Here is a 26,896-nt window from a genome sequence, read left to right as displayed (position 1 = left end):
CCATTCCAGGGAGAAACTGGGAGATGGGTGTTTCTACCTGCTCTCTCTCTGCTAAGCTGGGGGTATATACATGGGAGTTCTTCTGCACCCCTTATCAACTGCTTCTTTGTTTGCTACAGTCCTGTGGGGCACTAGATGTGTGGTCCAAATGGTTCAGTACTCAGGGAGAAACTGGGAGTTGCAGAATTTCCTCCCAATTACACAGTGCTGGGATGAGAGTGGGGTTTATGGCAAGAGTTTGTCTCAACCTTTCTTACCTGTTTTGATATTGGCATTTTCCCTGTTGTTCATTGTGTAGGAGTCATTCATCTAGTTTCTGGATTTCTCTCAGAGAAAATGGCTCTGTGTAAAGTGTATATTCAGTGAGTGGGAGGAGGGAAATTCAGGAGCCTCCTGTATTACCATCTTGGTCCAGAAACCACTTCAAATATGATTATTAAGAAGAGTATTAGCGTGTAGAAACAGGGACTCTGATGTTCCCTTGGAGATGTAAATTGATAGACTATTTTTGGAAAACAATTTGACAATGTATTAAAATTTACAACATTCGTGCCATTTGATTTAGAAATTCTATACCAGAAATTAACCCTGTGGAAGAACTATGAAAAGATCAGGTACAAGGATTTTTGCCAAAGCATGGTTTATAGTGATTAACAACTATTCAGTTCTTCATTCCTTGATTAAATAAACTATAGTACTTCAAGTCAATGGGATGATCTGTGTAGCCTTTAAGAAGAAGATACATCTGTGTGTTTCGCTATAAAAGAAAAAATGAAAACTAATCAGTCACCAAATAATGTGACCTCATTAAATATATATATATATAAAATCCCCATGTTAGTGTATAAAAATGAGATAAGTACCCATTGCTTAAACCTGTTCACTGGAGGTGTTAGGCTCCTGGATGGCTTTCTCTTCTCTGAATTTTGTATTTTTGCAATGTTTAACTTTTTAACAAGAAGCATATGTTATTTATGTAAGCAGAAAGGGGCAGTGAAGATACTCTCTTAATTAAATTGAGAAGTAAAATGAAATCATGTGTCCATAGGCTACCAGAGATCACATGTATAGTTAAGAACTTCATTGAGTCAGCAGTTAGAGACAAACAGAGAGGACTGGGGTTGCCCCAAGCCCCTCATGTGGCCCCATCCAAGTCAGAGGGAGCAGGTGCTCCAGATTTGGGGTTCCCAGAGATCCCCCCCCATCCTGCTTATGATCCCAAATGCTTCCAAAATAAGCAGCTCACCATTTGAAGAGTTGGCCAGCTCACAGTTGGGTAGTTTTAATAGTTATTGTTATATTAAATGATGCCCAGTTACACTGCATTGTATTATATAATGTTGCATAATATTACGTACATGTTTACTGTCTATCTCGTTTTTGCCAGAATGGAGCCTCCATGAGGACAGGAACCTTATTTAAAGCTGTGTCCCCATCTCCTAAAACAGCACTTAGCACAAAGTGCCTATGGAATATTTAGTGACAGAATTGTTAGAAAGTTTATAGAAACCAAACTCTTCCCTGTAGCTTTAACTTGTTGAGTCTCCATGTGCTTCTCATCTCCATAAGCCACCCGTAACGTTTGTTCCACAAGGCAGCTCCTCAGATGTCTGATACAGCAACCACGCCCTCTCATGCTTCTTCTCTGCCAAAACACTAATTAGACCCAACAAACTAGTACACCAACCATAAGGAACATGGTTCCTCCACCAGCGCCCATTAAGGCCAGGGTGGGCGTTGGTGGCTGGGACAGCTCCATCACACACACACACACACACACACCCCAAAAAGAAAAAAAATGCAGCAAACATGAGGAATATGGACCCGTTGTGTTTGCATTTCTTTGTTCGTTGTTTATTGCTTGTCTCTCCTGCTTCCTGAGAGCAGGGTCATGTCCACTATATTCTGTGTTGAATCCCCCTGGCACCTAGTGGCTATTAAGACATGTGTTCAGTGGAAGGCACTAGTAGAAACCGAACTGATTGGCTTTATAAGTCATAAACTATGCAGCCTGGTTTCAGACGCCTTCTCAAGACCGAGAACTATATCTGTGCTGTGGGCAAGGATCCCAGAATGGAGACATCTGTCTGAAATTTGTAGATTGTCCATCTGCCCTTGTGTATTCTGACCCTTCCTTCTCCCGTCCTCCCTGTGGAGACTTCTGCAAGATCTTCTTGGCTTCCTAATTTCCTAAAGGTTTTTTCTTCCTTTCCCCATTTAAAGACACATTTGGCAGCTGAGTTCAGGATCTTATCTTCTTAAGACATCATTAATTTGGTGCCTTCCTCTTTTATCTTTATTTATTTGTTCTCACAGACTATCTTTCCCCAAGGGTTGAGCTCTTTATCAGGCTATAGTAATCCAGTCCTTTTTTATAATGCCTTTTCTTCTAATAAAAGTAGTTGTCATCCTGTTGCTATTTGGGCCCTAACTTCTCTTTTCTTGCAGACCATGAACTTTTGAGGGAAAAACATTCTAATCTTCTGCTTCTACTTTTTAAGGATATCTTAACCTCATGGTTTAAGGAAAAAAAAAAAAAAGATGGTGTCTCTCACCCTGACAGCTTTCCTCCAGCCTCTGGGCTTAGCTAACCATATCCGGAGTACCTCAGTAGGCATTTCCTGTCTCCTGTAAAGTCATCCTGCCTTTCACATTTGACCTTAAGATCAGGAACCACCCCTGCTGGACTAGGACGGTGCCATCAGGGATTTATAAATCACCTCTTACACTGAGAAGAAACTTTTGGGCAAAGCTAATAGACACAAGTCTGTGTATTCGGCTGGAACTTACTTGGGAAAGGGCTTGAGAGGGAGAATGATGCGTGTCTTCAGCAGGACAGTGCTCGCAGAGGGACAGTGCTCGCAGCAGCACAGCCGCTGAGACTTGCCTCCGCTCTGCTGACCAGAAGCGATGCCACACCAGGGACTTTTATATATGTCAGCCCCAGTGGCTTTCAGGGCCTGTTCTTGTCCAGCCTGGCCTGCCTTTCTCTGGGTCCTGACCAGATGCTAAGTCCTGTTACCACAGCACAGTAGCTTTCCTCCTGTACATCCACATGTCCCCATCACCTCCTTCAGGTCACCTGAGAAGAGCTCTCAGGCAAGCCTACCAGCTCTATTGCCCTAACTGTTGTCCCTGGGGCAGACTATAGGCATAAAGGCAAACCTTCTAAACTATTTAGGACCCCAAATGAGCTTTTGGAAAGAGAATGCATCCTGCCTACTGGTAAGTGTCCCATGAAAGAAAAATACCAGCCACTGAGATGGCACCCCCTTCCCTTTGTGTGCTTGGTGCCCTAGTGGCAAAGGGAGTTAGGGAAGGAAATTATTGTTTAGTAAATAAACATACTTCCATTATGCCTCCTATTTGACTATGAATAATTTACCAGTTCAATATTAAATAATTAACTGAGTGAAGTAGATTAAAAACACACCCACAAATGCCTTCTCCGCTCTGCATCCCCTCCTTTCACAAAATCCACGCCAAAATCTGCCGACACTAATTACATAGGTAGTAATATGGCAATAATTATATTCTGCAGAGTGCCCACTTTGTGCCAAACACTACGCTAGGTCCTTTGTGCATTTACAGTTAATCCTGCCAGTTAGGGTCATTAACACCAATTTACAGATGAGGATACCAATAGCCAGAAAAGTAAAGTTGCCCAGAGTCATTTTGCTGGTTCATGGCAGGGCCAAGATTAAACAAGGTTTCTCAGATGCCGACTCCAAGCCTTTTCTATCCTGCCATTCTGCTTCTCTGTAATTGAGACTTGAGTTTTGTCAAATGCACATTTCCACATTGTCTTCTGTGGAAAGGGCTTGAGAAACGTGTTAAGTGGTGAATATGGCCAAGAAGGTCTTTATCACCCTCCTCCTCTTCCAGCCTCCAGTCTTCCTCTGTGCCCTAATACACCATCTTTTCCTTTAGATGAGGATGAAAGAGAAGTTTGGTTACTGCAAACCACAGCTTGTTCCAAGACTAGTTATAATCTGTATGTCTGTTGGGTTAATTTCTGGGTGTTTGCGCTACCACTAAAAGGTGTTACGGAGATCAGAAATAAGGTGACAGTGGCATTATTAATAACATGACCTTCCTCAAAAGCTGGTAAAACATTTGGCTGACTTCTTAAAAACCTAAGCTTGATGTGATTCATTCTCAGAAGTGATCTGTTCCAGCCCCAGATGCGGAATTTGGGGAACCTTCTCAGCACTCTTCAAATGCTTTATTCTTTTTTTTTTTTAAAGCATCTTTTAAAATCAGACCAATGGGTGCTTCTCATCAGGAGCACAAGGTTTGTAAAAGAGCAGTAAACTAGCAGGTGTCTGTGTGTGGGTGGCAGCAGGAACTCAGGGGTGAAGCTGTCACCTGGGTTTAACAAGACTCACTAGTTTCCGCAGCTGTACATTCAACATCAAAACCCTTTTCTTTAAATTCTGAGAACCCATATAGACTGTATTACTTTTAACATTCTAACACTACGTTCAGTTCTGGGAACAATCCCCAAAATTAAAGAATGGGAATTATAGTATGTTTGAAACACAGAAATAAAATAAACCTTGAAAGCCAGGTGAATCTAAAAAGGAATTTGAGAAATGTATGGTTTTTATTGTTCCAAGAGGTCCCAAGTAAATAGATGGAACAGGGACACAGGGACGAGAAATCAGACAGGTCACATCCATCTTCCTGTCCCAAAAGACAACCAGAAGACAACAAAACTGCGTCTCAAGCAAGAAATGTTCAGAAAAGTCCAAAATGAAGGGATCTGGCATGAGATAGCTTTCGTAAGAGGGCAGTACTTCAGTCAGTACTCTTATCCTTTCCCTGGAGAGCCCAGAGTTTCCAGGGACAGCTGAAGTCAGGGAGGTGAGAGGGGTATACAAGATGTATTTTCTTATGATGAATAACGTTCTTTACGATATGAATGAAATAGTGAAAGGCCAGACACCATTGGGCCTCAGCTTTTTGAGAACAGAAATCATATGGACCAAGAAACACGTGGTATAACATACGTCTGAGGTGCCCTTGGAGCCAGTTTGAAGGCTTGCTTTCATAGTCACCAGGGCCCAGCGCTCGTGTTCCTGCTTTAAAACCATGGAGTTAGGCTGTTACCTATGCACTGTCCTCTTCGTCTTTCTCAGGCTGTGAAACCCGAACTGAAAGCTGCTTCGAGAGTACACTGTCCATTCTCTCCTTTGGGAGTTAACCTCATTGAATCGGGATTAGCAATAAGGATTCTGGAGTTGCAATGAGTTAGACTAGTTGGTGTTCCAATCTGAGATTCTCCCATCCAGTGGGTATGCATGTGACCAGAAAATACACACACAGTGCCTGGCAATCCCCTTCTCAGGTCAACTTTGGTTCAAGTCAGACAGATTCCTGGTTTTCAGTCTGAAGAAATGAGATTTCACTATGATTTTTGGCAACGGTGTCATTACAGGTTTCTTTTTCTTTCTTTTTTAACTTTTATTGGAGAACAGTGTGTCTTTCCAGGACACATCAGCTCCAGGTCAAGTAGTTGTTTCAATCTAGTTGTGGAGGTTGCAGCTCAGTGGCCCATGTAGGGATCAAACCGGGACCTTGGTGTTATGATCCTGCACTCTAACCACCTGAGCTAACCGGCCACCCCCATTACAGGTTTTTATTGTATTTGCTTATTTGTAATGTTAGCAGCCTACATTATGCTATGAAAAATAGATTTTTAAAAAATCTTAATAAGGAAAGGGACTTTCTTTTTCAGCAGCTACTGTTTTTCCAAAAGCTTTCCATGAGTAGTGTTTCCCCCAAAATAATGACTGTCATTACTGTCAACGGACCTGAAGTTACTATATTACTATTACTTTTCAAACTATAGGTCCTTCTGCTGTAATAAATGAATGAGCATGTTCTTGGATTTTCGTTGGTTTAGGCACAAACTTAGAGGTTTTGGCTGTGATTTTGTTCTGAGCCCAAATCTGCCCAGCCTTCAAGTCTGACCTTAGAGGCCATGGTAAAAGGTCAAGGATGGGTTGACAATTAGAATGTACAGGCTAGTCCCACTAGTGTTTCTCCCACTTCATGGACTTTAGAGCTGGTGCGCTGTTTCCCAGGTGTAGGCCTGCGAGTGCATTTTCTCTTTTACCACATCGGTACCCCTGTGCGCTGCCGGCATTTAAAAGATATGCAATGTAATAAAAATTACCATGTTCTCTTGTGGGTGGCATTTATCTGATCAGAGTGTCATAGCATGAATAATATGTGTGAAAGAACTGAAAAGCTGAGTGATGGTTCTGATATGGAAACTGAAAACAAAATAATGCTCTGCTATTCAGCAGCCACTGCCACACATAAAAACCGACTCTGGCACTTTCCATTTTGATTCCCAAGTGACAGAATTAATCCAGCGTTTTATTTAGAAAAGAATACATTTCCAAGCACAAAGGACTCTGGAGTCAACTGTGGTCATTTGCCAGGCCTGGGGCGATAGATCTGCTCTCCAGCAGCCCTCTGAGCTGGCAGCCCATTGTTGAGACGTTGCTGAAAGAGAAGGAAGTAATTTGATCTCTCTTGGTCCTGGCAACAGTCATATGTGTTTGGTAGGACAAGTATGATTTACTGTTTTCCTCATTTTACAAGCGAAAAAAAGAGAACCCAGCAAGATTAAATGAATTCCTATTGTAGTACCCATTTGTGCTAGGCCTTTGGGGATTTACAAGAGCGTTATAAGACATGCTCCCTTCTCTCAAAGAGGTTATGATTTAGTAGGGATTAAACAGTTGAGAATCTGGGGTGGCTGATTAGCTCAGTTGGTTAGAGCGTGGTGCTGATAACACCAAGGTTGCCGGTTCAAACCCCGCATGGGCCACTGTGAGCTGCGCCTTCCTTAAAAAAAAAAAAAGTTAGCACCTAATAGTGGCAGAACATAAAAGGAAAATGCACAAGCCCCGGCAGCATGTAAATATTAAACAAGTGACACAAATGGTGTGTGATGGAGAGTGGAGTATGTAGCCCAGGCCAAGGGTTACACTGATCAGCAACCTTCATAAAGAGGCCAGGATGAGAAAGAATGGAGAAGTTGTAATAACATGAATGGGAAGCCAAAAAAGTCAAGACAGGAAAACCCAGGGCAGGGCAAGAGGAAATAGGGGTGTTAACCCATCTGGCTTGGGGGAAGACTGCATAGAAAAGAAACAGGGAGTGACACTGTGGCATTCCTTGATGGCACCATATGACAGAACGTCTTGAATGTTTGGAGCAGGGTCACTAGAAGCTTTTCAGCGAGTGCGGCATCCTGACGATGTTAGATAAAACACTTCCATGGCCGTAACCAAAACATTGCGTGGGGAAACAGTAGACAGGGAAGGGAACCAGGGAAAGGGCTTTTCTGGTCATTAGTTTTAATTGGAAAATTAAAATACTGTTTAAAATTTTTCTAAATATACTTTGCAGATTCTCATAACTCTACATTTTGAATCCAAGATTCGATTTCAGGCTAAAATTCAATTTTTGTTTCTCCTCGAATTACAAAGAGCTACATTCCCTAGGCCTCCACACATTTCTTCTAAGATAGGCTGATGTAGGTGACATCAGAGTAAGTGGGCAGCTACATGGAGGGAGAGGAGGGTTGTGCAAAATGAGCCTGAAGCTGTGGCTTCTTGGGTCTCATGGTCAGCCTCGCTGTACAGCCGACCTGAAAATGGATACTGCACATGTGCCCCATCGACCTCTGAACATTGCTATCTGGGGGATGGAAGAAAAGTTGAACAGTTAATGAAATGCGGTATTCTATATACCCTTATCATTTCACCATCTGTTCTTTCCTTTAGGAGAAAAGTGAGTGCATTTGCTATAAAGAGACTTGGCATTTTACGCCTGCCTAAGAAATAAGAAGACACGCTGAAATATGTCCCTTGGGTAACAAGACATCTGCTTAGGGAGATGGGAAGGGCGAGGCTGTGTTAAGGCAGATATGTTGATTCTTAATCCCATCAGTTGGCTAAGGAAGCAAAGCTCAAAATTGAGGATCTCTCAGTGCTGGGGAAGGGGGTGTGACCTCATTTCTAGGTGACAAAATCAAAAGGAACAGATCAAAGAAGTGGCAGAGGAGTTTTTAAGATCAGAAGATAGCTTGCTACCTAGACTTTGGAGTAATTGGCTTTAAATGCATTTATCTTCCTGTCTTACCTGTGGTCTAGGAGGTGATTAAGGGACAGGCAGGTGGGGGATATAGAAGCAAAGCAGTGATGATGGAATGGTCAAGACAGGTCAGGACATGGGCTGTGGGAACAGCACACAAAGAGGCAGGGGACTTGTGGCCTTGCCACAAAATAGCATTCTTTCCCTGTGAAGTGAGGTAAGCAATTTTAGCCGGTATGAAAAATTTTACCTTTGCTTACATATTAAATCACTATCAGAAATATGGTATAAATTAAATACCTTTTTATCAAATCTTATCTCACTGACTGCTGTTATTGCATCAGCGATCTGTTCCCACAGGAAAACTGAGCGACATTTTCTCCAGTGTAGAATACCAGTCATACTCAGGAAGTGTAATAATCTCTTTAAATGACTTTCAGTTTTAGTAATATATCGTTTATATTAATAATTGCTAGCTTAATTACAGACTACAGTTGCACAGTGCTTCATTCTTCTATAAAAACACTTTCCCATGTATTCTTTTATCCCCAGACTCCCAACATCTTAAGCTCAAAGAGAAGTTCCATGTCTTGTTTTAGAGAGAAGAATTCTGAAAGTCAGATTGACGCTAATCAGCGCTGTCCTTTATTGAATGATTCAACACAGGGGCCATGCTATAATCTGTGTGTATTAGCTCATTTAATGCTCATGATTAAGTCATGAGATAATACACACCTATTTTCTTTGGTTCGCAGACACCACAAGCTGAGATCTGATTGATTCTAAAGTTTTTGTTTTAAAGTCACTACGAGATACTAAGATGTGACTTACCTAAACTCACTGAGCTAGTAAGTGACAGAAGAGGAAGTCAAAATAGTCTATTTGCCCTTAATTTTCCCATGCAACCCTAATGGAGAATTTTAATACTGTATAATGGATAATCTTAAAAAGGGATTGTACATTTATTTATTAAAAACCAATGTATTCAATTCATATAAGTAATTCCTATGTTTTTTGGAAATTCTAATTGATTTCAAGGTTTTAAGCAGCCCTATTGTCTTTATTACTCCTTCATATCTATAGCAGGACTCATTCGCTGGACAAATAACATGGAAATGCTTGGTTAAAACTAAAGTAATGTTAGTAAGCAATTTTGCATTAAAATATGGGCATTTAGTTCAATTCAACAAGTAAATTTTGAGCACTTTAGTCTGTAAGCTGCTTCGTCTATACAAGTGAGTAGAAACTATCCCTCTGGAGAAATTTTCAGTTCTTCTTTTTAGGATTATGTTTAATCAATCTGAGTATTCTTGAAAGAAATTACTAGGATTCCTACTTAGGGATTATGTTTAGTAAAACTGAATATTCTTGAAAGAGATTATTAGGATTCCTTAGTAGAATTTTTATTCTATATTGGGGGATACCCATATATTGGGGGAGAAATGGTTGAGTGTACTTTGAGGTAAGTACTTACAAAACTAAACACAAGTTGTTTTCTACAATCTAAGAGTTACAATGAGAGCGAGAAAAGATAAGTGCTTCGGAGGAGCATGAAAAGAGAACTCTCATATCATATTGAAGTAGAAGGAGAATCTGCAAAGGCCCCAAAACATAGGTGATATTTGCGGTGAGCCCTAATGGATGGGTAGGAATCCAAAATGCAGATGAGGGCAAGGCATGCGCACACGGAGGGTACAGCGTGAGTAAAAGCAGGGACTGCAGTTTTTCTTATACGTGGTATGTGTGTAGATTAATAAAAAGGTACAAGGCTGACACCTGGGACCTTGTTGTAAAAGGTCTTGAGTACTGTTTGTCTTTGGGGCAAATGCAATAAAGTGAAAACAAACACTGGGCTGGGAGGAAGGAGATACACGTGTGCACATGTCAGCGGTAGCATTTATGAACTGAGTGAACTTGGGCAAATCAATTCATCTTTTTGAGCTTTGACTCCCTCCCCTGCAATATGGAGATAATAATAATAATGACTTTAAAGGCAGGGTGTAAATGAGGAAACTTGTGTGGAAGGATTCTGAAACTGTCAAGCACAATGGGAGGTATCATTGCCATCAGCATCATCGTCGTCGTTATGTATGTGATGGTGTATGAAGATTTTAAAGCAGTGGAGCTTTTCGTTGGGTTCTGCCCTTTAGGAAAATTAAGTCTGCAGGAGTGTGGAAGATGGATTAATAGTAACAGGAGAAAGAGAACCAATCAGGAAGCTATTAAAGTAATTCAGGTTAAAAATACTGAAGGTGTGATTAAGATCCTGGTTCAGGCGACCAGAAAGAAAGGTGGAGACATTGCAGCGATACTATGCCATCTGGCATTCATTCAAAAATGGACTGAGCACCCACTCTATTCTGGGACACAACCTCCTCAAAAGAGACAAGAGGGATGGAGACAGGATAGAGGAGCAGGTACTTGAGGAGCAAGGAGAGAGGGGTGTAAAGGGGCACTGGGTCTTCCTTTGCTTTCCATTGGGGAAATCTTGGTACCAGCAGAATGAAGAGGGGACACCTCAGATGCATTGAGCTTAGCCTACCTATGGCACATATGTCATGGTGGGCAAGAGATGATGATGATGATGATGGAGGGTCAGTAAATCCTTCCAAGGAGGGTTTAAACAAGCCCACTCTCCCTCTGCTTCCTGGGTGGGTCTGCACCATCCAGGGTGCTGGGGGCGGAGGGTTACCTAAGGAAAGAAAGCACAAGACCATCCTCAAGAAAGCCTTTCACTTCAACAGCCTGGCAGAATCCCTTTCAACACCACCACCCCCAACCAAAGGAGGTGAGAAATTGTCTTCACCTAGAGAGAATTTCTCACTTTTCTTAAAATGGATCAACTCCTGCTTCTATGCTTGCTCAGGTTTAGAAATGGAAGGAAATCAAGGAATAGGGCTCAGAACCTATTCCAGAGCCTCAGAAACTCTAAGCCAGTTTCCTGGTAATCAGAAATTGATTCAATTTAATTCCACTATCATTCAGTGAATGCACATATCTTCCAGGAGATGGAACTGAAGAAGATACTGGAAATGACAAAAACAAGCCCTGCGTTTCTCTCTCACAGTAGTGAAAATGTATGTCAAAAAGCATAGGACAGATTATTACGTGTTAAAACTAAAGTTGTCGTCTTAATACTGTTATAAAAACCACAACATTCTCTCCATACATGTGATTTCATACGTGTGATTTGTTTTTTCACTTCTCCATGAATAACATTTCTATGAAGACCAAAGTGATGTGTGGGGCTTATTGGAAATTCATACTAATAGGATTTCCTGGTAAAATAAACAACTCCTCTAATTACGATCCCCTAAAAGTGCTTTATACAACCCTTCAGAAACACCCTGTGAATTTTGTGGGATCCCAGGAGAGCACCCCTCCTTTTTAAGGCATCTTCCATGGAACTTTTAGTACGGGGGTGTCCCTGTACTCAGAAGCTTCATTAAAGATTAACTGTAGATCTTTTAAGGTATAAAGGGGCCATGGGGATAGCCACGAAACCAAGAACTGGTAAAATTGGGAAAAACAATAATAAAAATGGGTTTCACATCCTTTAAAAAAAATCCCTTTCATTCCTTATTCATGCCTGGTTCACTCCTTACCCCTTCTATGCCTTATCAAGGTGGGCTGGTATAGCTGCTTTAATGCTACTGTCTTTAAATACTCTGTATTACAATGTTGTTTGGTTTCTCCCCCCTTTAGGAGATGACCTGGCTTCCACCACTTTCTGCTATTCAAGCTCCCGGCAAAGTGGAACCAAGCAAATTTTCATTTCCAAATAAGGTGAGATCTTGCATCACTCATGAGCAATAAGCTTTACTCACACACAGATTTTTCCTGGACAGTGAGTTTTCCCTGATTGTCTTTCCTTCTGTCAATATTACTGCCAGAGACATATGGATCTGATTTTCAATAATTTGCAAGCATATATTTATTCATCAAAGGAGAAATCGGGCTTTCAGTCTTACTTTCCTACACTTCCACACTTTCTGCAAAATGTGTTGCATATTATAATTGTCATTTTATCTAAAAACATTTGAGAGGCTGAAATGCAATTTACAAGATCATTTTATATGTTCACTGTGATTGTATGTCTCGTTTTGTCCTGAAAAGCTTTTATTAAATTAACGATATGTCTTAAAATCAATGTCCTAGAATTAAGGACATGGAAGGTTTAATTCCTCTTGGATATCTTTTATAAAGCTTAAAATATTTCTAAGATTTTAAAAGAAGAGATTTCCATATGTTCTAAGGACAGGCACATAAAAAACTATCAGCCACAAAATATATTTAAATTATAAATGAGTCTGATAGGTTTTATTTGATTTTTTTAACCATACAACTACCATGACTACATACTCATTATAAAGACGAAATTATGCAAATAAAGGAGCAAAATATGAAAATCCCCAGCACCCTTATCCAGATTTTATTTCCCTGCCCAGAGATCACTATCAAGAGTTTGGTGTGTACCATTTCAGCCATTTCTCTGTGCCTTATATACATATATGTGCATACGCAGTTTTTAAAACTCATAAGTTATAGTTCTTAAAGCAATTTTTCTAAGATTTGATTTTCTTCCAGATACCCACAATTCATAAATATCATTGCAAAATATTAATATCATGACTTTCTACAGTGAATTATTGAAATAGTTATTATAATTATCACAATGAATAACTTCCATTCTAAGCGTTCATTTTTATTTCCCTTAATGAAGTATATTTGGAGAGACTTCCAAGTGAATATGTATTTTCTTCATTCTTTTTAACAGCAGCAAAATATTTCATGGTGTGAATTTGCTGTAATGTATTAAATCAGGCTCCAACTGATGGGCATTCAGATTGCTTCCGGTTGATTGTTATCATTAACACTGTTCCAACGAACATTGTTTGTAGATCCCTTTGTAAGCCTGTCATTGAGTGTCTCTAGTCCTGGTGGCTGGAACAGGAACTGTGGTGCTGGAGACACTGGAAGCCATATTTACCCTTGACTGTGTTTCAAGAGTCTTTTTTGATGCATCTTTGCCAGTGTTTAATGATACCTGGTTTTTTATCTTTGTTTCTGTATGAACATCTGGTATCTCATTGTTTTCATTTGCATTTCTTCAATTTCTTCTGAGACTGAGCATTGACCATTTTTCCTTTGCAGCTTGCCTAGTCCTATCCATTGCCACTTTTTATAAAAATGATTTGTAGGAATTCCTCATATCTTATTCATATGTCTAATATATATGATACAGCTATTTTCTTGTAACTTGATTTATATACCTTTTATACTAGCAAAGTGCTTGATTTTTATGTCATAGGAAAGAACACCTTCCCTACCCTAACATTCTAACACTGTTCTCTATTTTATTCTAAGTCTTTTATAGTTTTTGGGTTTAGGTTTTTAAAAAAAATTTTGTGGATGATATGAGATTCTAGTTCTATTCTTCTCAATGGTTAGTAAATTATTAATACACAATTAACAAATTAGCCTATATTTCCCCCCACTGTTTTGAAATACTACCTTGATCGACAAGTGAATTTCTCATTAATACATGGATTTGTTTCCAGACTGTCTGTGCTGTTTTTTCAGTATATTTATCTGCTTCTTTCCCAGTAACTCATTGTTTAAATAACAGGTAGACAAACTTTTTCTGTAAGGGATCAGATAGTAAATAGTTTAGGCTTTGCAGACAATACGTAAATGAAGGAATATGACTAAGTTCAAATAAAATTTTATTTATATAAACAGATGGTAGCATGATGTTTAAAGAACTCATAATTCAACAATAAAAGGAATACTCATTTTAAGAATGGACAAAGGATTTAAATAGACATTTCTTCAAAGAAGATCTACAAGTGGCTAATAAGTATATGAAAAGATACTATCACTATCATTAATCATTAGTGAAATGCAGAACAAACCCACAACGAGATAGTGCTTCACACCTACTTAAATGGCTAAAATCAAAGACAGACAATAACCAGTGTTAGCAAGGGGGTGGAAAAATTGGAACCCTGAAGCAAGTGCTGGTGGGATCCTAAAATGGTACAGCCTCTGTGAAAAACATTTAGGCAGTTCCTCAAACATTGTATTAACATACAACCCAGCAATTCCACTCCTAGGCACATATCTAAGAGATGAGAACACATGTCTACACAAAACTATACACCCATGTTCACAGCAGCATTAATTATAATAGCCAGTGAGTGGAAACAACACAAATGTCCATCAACTGATGAATGGGTAAGCAAAAGTGATACATCCTTACAATGAAATACTTTTCAGGCATAAAAAGGAATGAAGTGCTGATACCTGATACAGCATGGATGAACCTTGAAAACGTGATGCTAAGTGAAAGTGAAATAAACCAGTCACAAATAACCACATATTATATGATTTCATTTATTTGAAATGTCCAGAATAGGCAAATATGGAGAGACAGAGAACAGATTAGTGGTTGCTTACAGCTCAGGGGTGGAGAGGTGGGGTTGAGTGATAGCTAAAGGGTAAAGGGTTTCTTCTTGAAGTGATGAAAATGTTCTAATATTCGTTATGGTGATAAACTGAGTATGCTAAAAGCCATTAAATTGTTTAAAACAAAGGGTGGGCTACATTTGGCCTATGAGCCATGGTTGGATGACTCCTGGTTTAAATTTTTGATAATTTGGGGCCTATTTATACATGTGATCAGGCCAAGCTCCCTATTTTACATTTACCTCTTCCAAATCACTTTAAGAATCATCTTGATGACCTGTTGCTCCTTATAAAAATTCTCTTGGAATTTGTTTGGAATTTTTTTGGTTTCCAGCTATAAGAAAGTATATCCATATGGCAATGTCATCTTCCTGTTCAGGAATTTGGAATATCTCCTCATTTTTTTTCTTGTCTTCTTTCATGTCTTTTAGTAAACATTTTTGGGGGTTTTTTTCATGTAGGTCTTTCATATTGGTTCTTGGCTCATTCTCAGATATTTAAAGATATTTGCTTACTTTTCTCTGTAAGTGAGCTTTTTTTAGTTTTTATGTTTTTTAATTAATCCTCGATGGTGTGAAGGAAAGTTACTGGGTTTCATATATCTACTTACTGAATTCCTTTTGGTTCTAGTAGGTTTTTTGGTGAACTTATATTTTTCAAATAGGGGAAAATGGCATGAATAGCAGTAAAATATATAACATGTTAGATGATGATGTATACTGAAGAAAACTAAATCAAGAAAAGATGATGATGAAGGCTGATGGTGAATGGGAGTGGATGAATTTTCAATAGAGAGCTTAAGAAGGACCTTCCTGGGGCGTTGGCATTTGAGCACCTCCCCGAAGGAAGGGAGGAAGCAAGTCATGCAGACACCTGGAAGATGAGGGTTCCAAGTAGATGGAAGAGAAAGGGAAAGCTCCCTGAGGCAGAAGCATGCCGGGATATGGGAGGAACAGCAAGGCCAGTGGGGCCAGGGCACAGCAAACTGAGCAAGGAACAGAAATGACACAGAGAAATAAATGCAGAGCCACATACAGGGACGGTAGGGCCACTGAAAGGACTTGGGGCTTTACTCTGCCACTCTGCTCTAGGTGAATTGAGAAGTCATAAAGAATTCTGCAAATAACCAGTTCGTTCCATTTTATTCCTCTTACTGGGTCAGCTAGAATCTTTGCATCTTTGCCTCATCCATGACATGAAGGAGAGTGATTCCAGGTGTTACCCTCTGTCCAGCTGAGGTAGCTTCCTTCTCTTCCTAGCTTTCTGAGCATTTTAAAGGACTGAATTTCCGTTTCATTTTTAAAAATTAAGGTATAATTGCAAACAGTAAAATTCATCCTTTTTAGTATCCTGCGTGTTTTAACAAACACATATGCTCTTGAGACTTCCACAGTCAAGGTATGGAAGCATTCCATCAGCACCCAGATTGTCCCTGGACACTCTGTAGTTAGCCCCTCCCACGCCCCAATCACTGGCAATCATTTATCTGTTTTCCAAATATGTGTAAATGGAACAAGCCCGACTTTAGTTGAACTGTTTATTCAACTTATATTGAGATGTGCATGTTTTTTTTCTTTACTCTCTTAATGCAGAAAATGGCATTAATAATTACATTGTTTGAGTTATTTTAATCACCTGTAGAGTCCTATGGTTAATTTTCTTAATTATGGCATTTTGTTCATTTAATACACTTTTGGACAGAATATGCCCATGTTTAATTTAGGAATTCTACTCCTGCCTTCGTAAGTGAACTTGAATTAGTTCTCTTTCTGTGTATGCTTGTTCAGTTTCAATATCAGGAATGAGATAGCCTCTTATAATAAATTCATTAGCTTTCTACCATTTTCTGTATTCTAGGACAGTTTATATAACATGCCAATTTTTCCCTCCTTAAAAGCATCAGGTGTTTGATTCATAAAACTTATTGTAAGTAGAGTTTTCTTTCAGGAATAGATCTTTATCTTACTCATTTTAGTCTATGCCTATTGGCTTATTCAGATTTTCTACCTCTTCTTAGGTTAATTAACCTTTCTTTGTTCCTTTTTCAAAAATACACATAATATTATGTTTTCAAATATATACATAATATGAATATAATACTCATAATAATTTTAAAGGTAGTATAGTAATTGCTTTTAAAACTTTAATATACAAACTTAGTTTGACCAATACCTACAATTAATTAGTATCTATCGCCTACCCCCAAATTGAAACAGTCAGTTTTGTTTGGTCTCCTCACCACCATCTCTCAGTTTGACATTATCTACAATAATTCAAATTTCAAATTATCATTGTTATGACTGTTTTTTAGCATTAGGCCTTGATAATTATTTGTTAGTTCTTTGATTCATTAATTGTTTCTGTGTCTCAAGTCTTCCTCTTGTTAAAGTATATTTATTGTTTTGCTAGGGTTTGTTTTCTAGCAGGTTTTTAGTCCATTTCTGATCTAAAGTTTCTAATAGACCATTTCTGCATTTGTCTTGAGTCCTCCCACTTCTCTTTATGTTTGATTCCTCCTCAGTGGGCTCCTCTAGGCCTGTTGCTTTAAATGCTCTGTATGCCAAGCTCATGACTTTGGCATTCGTATCTCTACCCCTTCTGCATCCCCCAAACTTCATACTTGTATTTCTTGTTATCTGTTCAGCATCTCCACTGGATATTTCACAAACATCTCCAGTTGGTCATATCAAAAGCTGAGCTTTTTATCCCCCCACAGACCTATCTGTGTTCCTCGGTAAGGAACCCCTCCATCTTTGCAGTTGGCTCAGGCCACCAACCTTGGAGCCATCTATATTTGTTTTGTAGGGCACCTGTGACAAAGTACATAAACCAGTAGCTTAAAAATAAATTTATTCTCTTACAGTTCTGGAGGCTAGAAGTCTGAGGTCAGGGTGTCAGCAGGGCCATGCCCCCTCTGAAAGCTCTAGGGTAGAATCCTTCCTGGCCTCTTCCAGCTTCTGGTGACTGTCACATTCCTTGGCGTATAGCTGCATCACTCCGATTTCTGCCACTACATTCACATCACTGTCTTCCCTCTGTGTGTCTCTGTGTCCAAATCTCCCTTCTCTTGCAAGGACAGCAGTTGTTGGATGGAATGCCTACTGTAATCTGGTATGGCCTGCAAAGACCCTATATCCATATAAGGTCAAATTTACAGATTCCAAGTGGACATGAGCTTGTGGGGAACACTATTCAACCCAGTATATCATCCTTGACTCTTTCCTCATATTACACATCCCACCCATCATGAAACCATGTCTATCCTGCTTTCATAATATACCCTGAGTCTAAATGCCCCCCTCCCCACTGTCACACTACCACCTTGGTCTAAACCACCATCACCTCTTACATAAATTACTGCAATAGCTTCCTAACTGGTCCCCCTGTTTCCACACTTCCTCCACCTACCATTCTATTCCAACCATCATCACTTCTAACCTGGACGATAACAGTTCTACAGCCATTCACCCTAGCCCCTAATACACAGCCTGTTCTTCACACAGCAGCGTTTAAATCGTTTTAATATGTAAATCATCTCATCACTTTTGTATTCGAAGCTTTTTGATGGTATCCCACACTTAAAATACAATGCAATAATCCTTATGATTTGTGTATATAAGCTGGCAAAAATAGTGGTTTAACCCAAAGTACAATCAGGTAAGCATTTTTGTTCTGTAAACATATCCATGGTATAAGTACATATTCTGATATAATTGAGTATAAATTCCAACACATATTTGATTGTGACTTTTTAAAAAGGATTGTGCAGATTTGTTTTGCTGAATGTAAATAGTTAAGTTTAAGCAATAACTTAACTCCTGAGATGATGTTCACATCCTTAGATCATTAGTATAAAAGCTCGTTTTTCAAGGCAGAAAGAAAGTTACAAGTATCTTATTTTCCACCCCAAAAGTTACAATATTAACTATCATATAGGGCACAGAATTTCAAATTTAAATGAAAAATGTCTTTGTTAGGACTTCTGTATGATTTGTATGGAGCTATTTCACCTCTAGATCTTTTTGCCTTGCCCAAGAAAGAAAGAATAAATAATTTTACCAAATGTAGGAATAATTGCATGATTTTAATAATGCTTTTCTTTCAAAAAGCTCCCAGCAAGTAATTTGTACAAGTGAAGTAAGGCTGCATGAGTGCCTTATTTTTGCTGTAACAGATTACCACAAACTTAATGAGTGAAGACAACACAAATTTATTATTTTACAACTCTGGACGTCAGAGATCTAACATCATTTTCACAGGGCTGAAATCAAGGTGTTGGCAGGGCTGTGTTCCTTCTGAGGGCTCTAGGGGAGAACTCCTTTTCTTGCCTTTCTCACCTTCTGGAGGCTGCCCTTGTTACCTATCACTCTGACTGCTCACTTCCTTGTCACATCTCTGACTCTGCTGCCTCCTTTTCCTTATAAGGACCTTTGTAATCACATTGGGCCTACCTAGATAATCCAGGATAATCTCCCATCTCAAAAGCATTAACTTAATCACATCTGCAAAGCCTTTTTTGCCATGAGAGTTAATTTTCACAGGGTCCAGGAATGAGGATAGGGACGTCTTTGGGGGCTCTTATCCTGCCTACTACAAAGATTGTCATTAATTTTGACACACAGTGTACTTCTTTCAACCTGTATCTTATCTAATTAGTATTCTGACACCTGGAGGCTCACCGTTCCTTAATTAGATTATTAACGTTTAAGATTATCACTCTATTGCTAGTGTTTAGGAGCTAGATTTGTTTATGGAATCCGAGGGGCAACATCTCCTAGATGACTAATAAATAATGAAATTAAGCCCTTATTAAGATTAAAGGGGCAATTTGACCTCACAAGGAAAGTCGATTTAACTGCGCAATCTGAGTTGCCAGTACCACTAAATTAATTAGCTAAATACTTCCGAGAATTTCCCCAATTTGTCTGGGTATTGAAGGACATAATATATAGCAAAGTCAATTGTTACTGAACTTGGATATTTTTTTCTATTCTCTGAAGACTTAATTTGGAGTCACTGTTCGCTAGACAGATACGACCAGCTATGACTGCCTCATTCTTCAAATCTCAAAAGTAATTGAATTTGGTAAGAAAAGAAGGCATAACTCCTTTAAATTGGTTGCCATTATCATGTATTCCAACAACAAACAAACAAAAAAAGAATTTGCTTTGCCCTTTTCTTTTCATTTCTGTAGCAATCTCATGAGTTTTGAAATGGCAAATAAAGAACTCAAGATGGTAGAACTTTTGCCATCCTCAGAAGGCATACAGGCAAACTGAATGGCATCTCACAAATATTTCACGTGACAATGGACTCTCAATCTGGTGGGATCAGACCTGGTCTGAAACTATTCTTGCTGATTGATTTTAAAGCATACAGAAGAATTCTAGTATCATTATGGGAAAGAATCCTCTTGCCTTTCTCTTTGTGCCCTAGAAGGAGCATGAAAGCCAGCAGGTGAGAGGAGAGGTGCTTTGAAGTTGGGAAGTTTACCTCCCTCTTTGGATTGCTAGCATGCTCAAAAAATACCACCAAACATTTGGACTGAATCTTCATGTTGAGCATTGCCCCAAAAGAAACATTGAAATTAATTATAAATTGTATTATTTCAGCTGTTTTGAGCTTTACAGAAAAAGATTCAGAAGAAAGTGATTGTGGGGGTGAAGGGAAACCATACAAATTAAGTGGTTCTTTTTTTTTTTTTCTATAGTAATCAGCTAGATGCGGGGTCTGAAATTAAGAGAAGATTTATTTCTATTTCTTGCCTTTTATAGTTCTAAGGATGGATGGGTAGGCAAACAAGGAGAGGTATGAGTGGTCCAGTCCTCAAATGGTTCTAAAAAGCCATTTTTAAGTAACACCCTCACAGTAGAAGTGCCATCTTCTGTTCAACACCATAGCTTAAGAACGGCTGTATTTTATTGACCTAAGGAGCATATTTTTTCACATTTTAAGTTCCCTAAAATCAGGATTTGTTTTATAGTTGCTGGCATCTTACAATCAATTGGTAGCAATTATCCTTCCTAGTAGTACATGAGATAATGCAGCCTCATACAATTTTGACGGCATGTTACATTTGATGAAATACAGTATTTGCTATGTTACTTCATAGAAGGGCTTTCTCAGATACCAGTGAACTTAGTTGTTTCTGTCTTTGACAAAATGATTTAGACAAACTTTAATTCCCAGCTAAATCAACCACATATTAAGAAGTTTAAGGATTCCCATCCACCAAACAAGAGTTTAGGCTTAGGGGAATTCAGGATTTAAAGATGGAGAAGAATAAACTCCTATCTGTAAATATTCTGCTAAGTAACCAGAAGTGGTGGTTCTCCCATTGGTTCTCATAATTGTCAGGGTGAAACACACTTCATGGATCACACTGGGAGACCAAAAGCCACACATTAACCTTAGAAATGGGATTACAGACAACTTTTTTATACTTTCCTGTTTCTCTAAATTTTAATGAATAGATACTACTTTTCTTTGTTTGAATAGTAGGTGCTACTTAGTAAGATGGAGCCATGCTTGAGTCAAGACAATCATAGTAACATTCTTTTAATGATGCTTATTATCAAACTGTGTACTTTAAATATGTGCAGCTTATGTTATATCATGTATACCTCAATAAAGATGCTTCGTCTGTTTTTTTTTTTCAAGAGTCATAGTTGAAAAGAAAAAACATGTTCAGTATCCTTAGTCATTAGGGAAATACAAATTAAAACCACAATGAGAAACCACTTCACATCCACTAGGATGGCTATCATAAAATTTTTTTAAACTAAAAGACAGAAAATAACAAATGTTGGTGAGGATGTGGAGAAATTGGAACACTCGTACAATGCTAGTAGGGATGCAAAATGATTCAGCCACTGTAGAAAACAGTTTAGCAGTTCCTCAGAAAGTTTAACATAAAATTACTATGTGACCTCGCAATTTCACTCCTACCTGAAAGCACTGAAAGCAAGGACTCAAACAAGTACATGTGCACGTGTGTTCATGGCAGCACTGTTCACAGTCGCCAAAAGGTGGAAGCAGCCCAGATGTCCATGAATGGATGGATACACCAACTGTTGTGTATACACACAATGGAATAGTATTCGGTCATAAAAATGAAGTTTTGATACATGGTACGACATGGATGAACCTCTAAAACATGCTAAGTTAAAGAAGGCCACGTAGTTTATGATTCTGCTGCTATGAAATATCCAGAATGGATAAATTCATAGGGACAGGATGCAGATTAGTGGTTGTCAGGGACTGAGGGGAGGGAGCAGGGAATGGGGAGACACTGCTTCATGGATAAGGACCTTTACTTTGGAACGGTCGAAATATTTTGCAACTAAATAGAGGTGGTGATTGTACAACACTGTGAATATACTAAAATACCACTGAATCATTCACTTTAAAGTGGCTAATCATATGTCATGTGAATGTCACCTCAATAAACAAAACAAACAACAAGTCCATAATACAAAAGAGAAGTGGTTATGAGCGATATTACCAGAGCTGTTGGTTGGGCACATTCGTGTAAAAGTTTCTCATTACAGTAGCTAGTGGAGATTATGATCAGGGATTAGGTTCTGAATGACCAGTAATATATCCCACATTCAACTTGGATTTTGACAGTCAAAGTAAGAAAATTAATTGATATTTCTTGTTCTTTTAGGACTCTCAGCTCGTTTCCTCCGGACACAATAATCCAAGTAAGAAAAGCTTCTCTCTACAGCTTTATATGTGGGGGATGGAAGGGACAAAGAGGGGAGATGCATGCAATAGATAGTTGGTTTAAAACAATTTCACTTAAAAACAAAATCAAGTGGGAGGAAAGAGAGCCATTTGTTCAGTTCTTGCCCAGATGAATAAAATTCATGGTGACCATGAGTGTTCCTCCAGCTTTATTCAAGGGAAGGAGGGCCGAAACATAAAATGGTGAATTTCAAAGCAATCCCAGGAGGAAGGGACATCATACTTTACAATACTTGGTCTTTGGTATATGTGGAAAAGAAAAACTTTTTAAAGGCAATTAATGAGTTATCTAAATTGAAAAAAAAAAAAGAGTGAAGAGAACCAATCTGAAGACCTCAATATGAATGGCCTTAGCATCCATAGAGAAACCATGCCCTCTTCCAGAGACAGACAGACTGAAGTGTCTAGGAAGGGATTTTTTATTGAATCTAGTGGCTAATAAAACACGCAGACTTCATCGTCAAAGAGAGGATGTTATCATTCCATGATATAGTGTTTTAATTCTTTTTGTTGGCACTACTAATTGGTATTAATGGTCCTTGAGCATTAAAAATGCATAAGCTACCCCATTCATGTCAGGAAAGATATCCACAAGCCTGGCTTTGTTAGTCTATGACCAGCCCATCAGCTGAGAGTACCCTTTGCCAATTACAAAGCTGTGTTTGAACATGAAAATCACTCCGCACTAGTCAGCGTGTCTTCGGAACTGAGGCATCTTTACCCACTGAGCATCTGTGTGGGCAGAAGGGTTGAGGAGAAAAGACATCCAGACAAATGTGTTAGGAAGCCCCAGACGTTTCATGCACAGCTAGAGAAAGGTCAGGGTAGGGGGACGATGGTATAATGATGCATTGGCAATATCACTTCATCATCTCACTCTCTGTTGGAATTTGCTGTGAGCACAGGCACCAGTGAAGAGCAGAAACGCCAGGGGACTTGAAATCTAAAGAAAATAATAAATTCAGTAGTGTGAAAAGGAATCAGAAGAAATGCATGGTTAAGTCCATGAGGTATTCAGCGTCAGCATCATATGTAAAGACTAGAGCATACTGAAAAATTGCTCTTACTTTACTCATTGTTCCTTTCCATTTGAATTGAAACAGCTCAGGGTAATGGGAGTTTATAATAGGTGAATAAATGTACGTTCTCTCAGCTTGGAGTTTTTTAACAGAAAGAACAAAGGAAATAGCTGTTGAGTCTCTTCCACGTGCCAGCACCTTGGTGTATGTTATTTCACTTAATTCCAATAATAGCTGGGTAAGGTAGGCATTATCGTCCATATTTTGCACATGCTGAAAATGAGATTCTGAGGTTAATAAGTAGCCTAAGGTCACATGGCTAAAAAATGACAGCTAGGATTGGAATTTGGGCATCTCTGCCCCAAGACAGCAGACTTTCCACCCCATTACCTTGACCTCAAGAAAGTTGGCTTCTCTCACTTCAGTGTGAGATTGAATTCTTGTCCAAGAACTATATTCTGTGATTTTTGTAAGCATCTGGCATACTTTGACAGCATGCCATAACATTCACATGCTTACACTGCAATGTAGATTATGTAAAAGCAGACCCATCTTCTGTGGAATGTGAGGCGGCACCTGCCTTGTGGTATAAAGCCCTGTGGCATTTCATCCCCTGCAGAAATCTGTGATTGTCTTTCTCTTTTCTGTGGGAAGGTTTTTTTGTTTTGTTTTTTTGTTTTTTGTTTTTTGGCTTTTTAAATAAATCTTTTCCCAAAAGCCAAGCATATCTATGTAAAGGTAATGTCACTGTTTAAACATCTGAGCATTCTTGTAGATTATAGCATATATTTTTTAATTGGGGTGACAATTGTTAGCAAATTACATAGATTTCAGGTGTTCAATTCTGTAATTCATCATCTATATATCATATTGTGTGCTCACCACCCAGACAGTCAGTTCTCTTTCCATCACCATATATTTGACCCCCTTTACCCTCAACTGTCACCCCCTTACCCCCTGGTAACCACTAAATTATTGTCTGTGTCTATAGGTTTTGATTCTTTATTTGTTTTTCTTGTTCTTTTGTTGTTTTCAGTTTTATATACCATGTATCAGCACATTTGAAACTTTAAGAGAGCTGATCCAACCAGTGTTTTTCCCGTGTTGTTTCTTGTGTTGGGTTTGGAATCATTACAATTTTTGGAATTATGACTCTAGTAAATATGTAGGAAATAGAAGAAAACGGAACTCTAGAGAAATCAAACACCAGATGTGTAGTGTGGATTGATGAACTAGTTTTCACTTCTTTAGGTCAGTCCTATTTTTCCTTTGTGAAATTAGAAAACTATGTTATAGAGACACTAAAAGAAAAGTGTGTAAATTAAACAGAAAATTATTTTTCATCCAAATCTTTTAAAAGATACTTTAGTTAGTTTTTAAATTACTGGTTAATTTAGTTTAATATTATAAAATAGAAGCTTACAAAGCATTGAGAAACGTAAATATTAAAATAGGTGATGTATGTCTCCATTTTATTAAAGTTTTGAGAATATCCTGTTCAAGTAGCAGACTGAGCATAAGCACTTCTTCCCCTCCCTTCAGATCCTCCATTTAAATAACCATAAAGCTGTGGTAATGGAAATAAATCTATTATAGAACTGAGAACAACAAAAAGGGATTCACCAACAAACCAGAAATTGGGTTGAGTTTCTGGAAAACAGAGAGTATATAGGATCTCCTATTAAATAATTCTTAGCAGGGAAGGTCATGACTCCGAAAAAGAAAATAATGAAACAAACAGAAACTAGCTCTAGTGGTGGGAGCCATCCTTGGAAGCTCCAAGAAGGACTTTAGATTTCTACTCAACCCCACAGAGAAGAGGCATGGAGTGCAGGCAGTGATGGGGCACCTGGGCCTTTCTTTCACCTATGGCCCCTCCATCCCCATCCTAGCTGGTTCTCATATAGAGCTTTCAGCCTGGTTTTCCTACCCTCCCCCACACCCCACTCCCAAAAACCCAAACACCAAAAAACATAATGCTTGCTAAGAAAATGAATAGTTGACCAGAAGTCCTACTTGGGAGCTGATACCTAAGAGAGAAACAGAATAGATTTTGAGATAATACCAGACCTTAAAAACAAACATATATGAGTGGTAGAAGAGAGGTAACTTTTTTCAAGAAGGAAATAAAAAGGCTACACACCCAGAGTAAAGTACTTCCTGTTTTTGTTGAGGTGGGGGAGTAGGGTGAGAGGGCCAGGGCTCTCAGCTTGCCTTTTTTTTTTTTTAAAGTAAACATTTTATTGATATATACATACAGAAAAGTGTACAAATTATGAGTACAGTTCAATAAATTTTCACAAAGTTATTAAGAGTCATAGAGCCAGATCTTAGAGCAAGAAATAGAACACTCTCAGACCCCACAGTTTCCCTTGGGTCTGCCTTCCCCCAGCTTGTTTTGAGCCCTCTCTTCTGAAAGCTAAGTGAAGTCGTCTAGTTAACACACCCTGTCTACTTACAAAGAGCTCTAAATCAGCCCTTCCCTACAAAGGAGATGTGTATTAGGAAAATAGATCAATTTACTAATACAGGAAATCCACACCAAATACCTTTGTTAACCAACCTGTTATCATTCAAAAATATGAATATATAACCAGTGAGCACCAAAGAGAAAGACTGACTCCAGAGGAAATCTACTTAATTCAAGGAACAGAAGAAAAAATTTTCAACTGTAATTACCATCTTCAGAAACATTTGGAATTATTTGTATTAAATTAAAAGAGACAGATTGGTATGAAAAAGAAGCAGTTGCAGAGCAAATGAGCACTTGAGAATTAAAAGTATGGCCAACAAAATAAAATAAATAAATGGAAATGATAAGTAATAGCTGAATTCTAAAATCTGAAATATAAGGTTGAAAACATTTTTTCTATATATAAAGCAAAAGACAAATGAAAAATATGAAAGGAAGTTAGGATATATGGAAGATCAATCAGCATGGAAAGGAGAAAATCCAGCTAATAGGAATACCAGAAAAAGAAAATGGAGAAGAATAAATAATATTAGAACTATAATTCCAAGGGAAATGAGTAACTCATTATCAAACATGAGCAAGAGCAAGGAAAAACAACAGACAGCAGAGAATTAGAAAGACTGGTAAGGACTTCAGATATTGAAATATAAAATAAGCCCAGAGTATAAAGTAAGAATGATTACTTTAACTTCCAGAAATAAGAGGATTGAGAATATGGTTAAAAACAAGGAGATTTAAGAAGTACTAATCAGAAACCTCTAGAAATGAAAAAATAATAACAAATTAAAATTTTCTTGATAAGGTTAAACAGCAGATTAGCCATAGCTGGGGGAAAAAATGCACTGGGAAATTGAAATTAAGAAATTATCTAGAATTCAGCCTAGAGAGACAGAAATGAAAACTATGAAATAGAAGTTAAGAAACATGGGTGATAAAGTGAGATGATTTCACAGATTTAAGGAAGCTAATACTGGAAATTTCTTTTAGACTTGAGATACAAACCCACAAATTCAAGAAACCCAATAAATATCAAGCAGGATATATAAAAAAGCCCACACTCGACGTATTACAG

General features: G+C 38.5%; 1 protein-coding gene and 1 non-coding gene across 2 annotated transcripts in view; both read left to right on the top strand.

The window, feature by feature from the left end:
* Window positions 1-26,896, top strand: part of LOC109374959 (AF4/FMR2 family member 3-like) — a 258,320-nt gene that overhangs the window by 225,817 nt on the left and 5,607 nt on the right. The window contains exons 7-8 of the mRNA XM_019630006.1: window positions 11,821-11,901; window positions 22,253-22,289. Of these exons, the coding sequence (XP_019485551.1) occupies window positions 11,821-11,901; window positions 22,253-22,289 (118 nt within the window). The remainder of the gene's footprint in view (window positions 1-11,820; window positions 11,902-22,252; window positions 22,290-26,896) is intronic.
* TRNAI-GAU (transfer RNA isoleucine (anticodon GAU)) lies at window positions 6,771-6,844 on the top strand. Its single transcript has one exon. It is a non-coding gene; the product is annotated as a tRNA-Ile (tRNA).

Source organism: Hipposideros armiger, unplaced genomic scaffold, assembly GCF_001890085.2.
Source record: "Hipposideros armiger isolate ML-2016 unplaced genomic scaffold, ASM189008v1 scaffold_879, whole genome shotgun sequence".
In the NCBI taxonomy this organism is placed as follows: domain Eukaryota; kingdom Metazoa; phylum Chordata; class Mammalia; order Chiroptera; family Hipposideridae; genus Hipposideros; species Hipposideros armiger.
The sequence above is the reverse complement of the archived record's forward strand: the minus strand, read 5'-3'. Positions and strand labels throughout refer to the sequence as shown.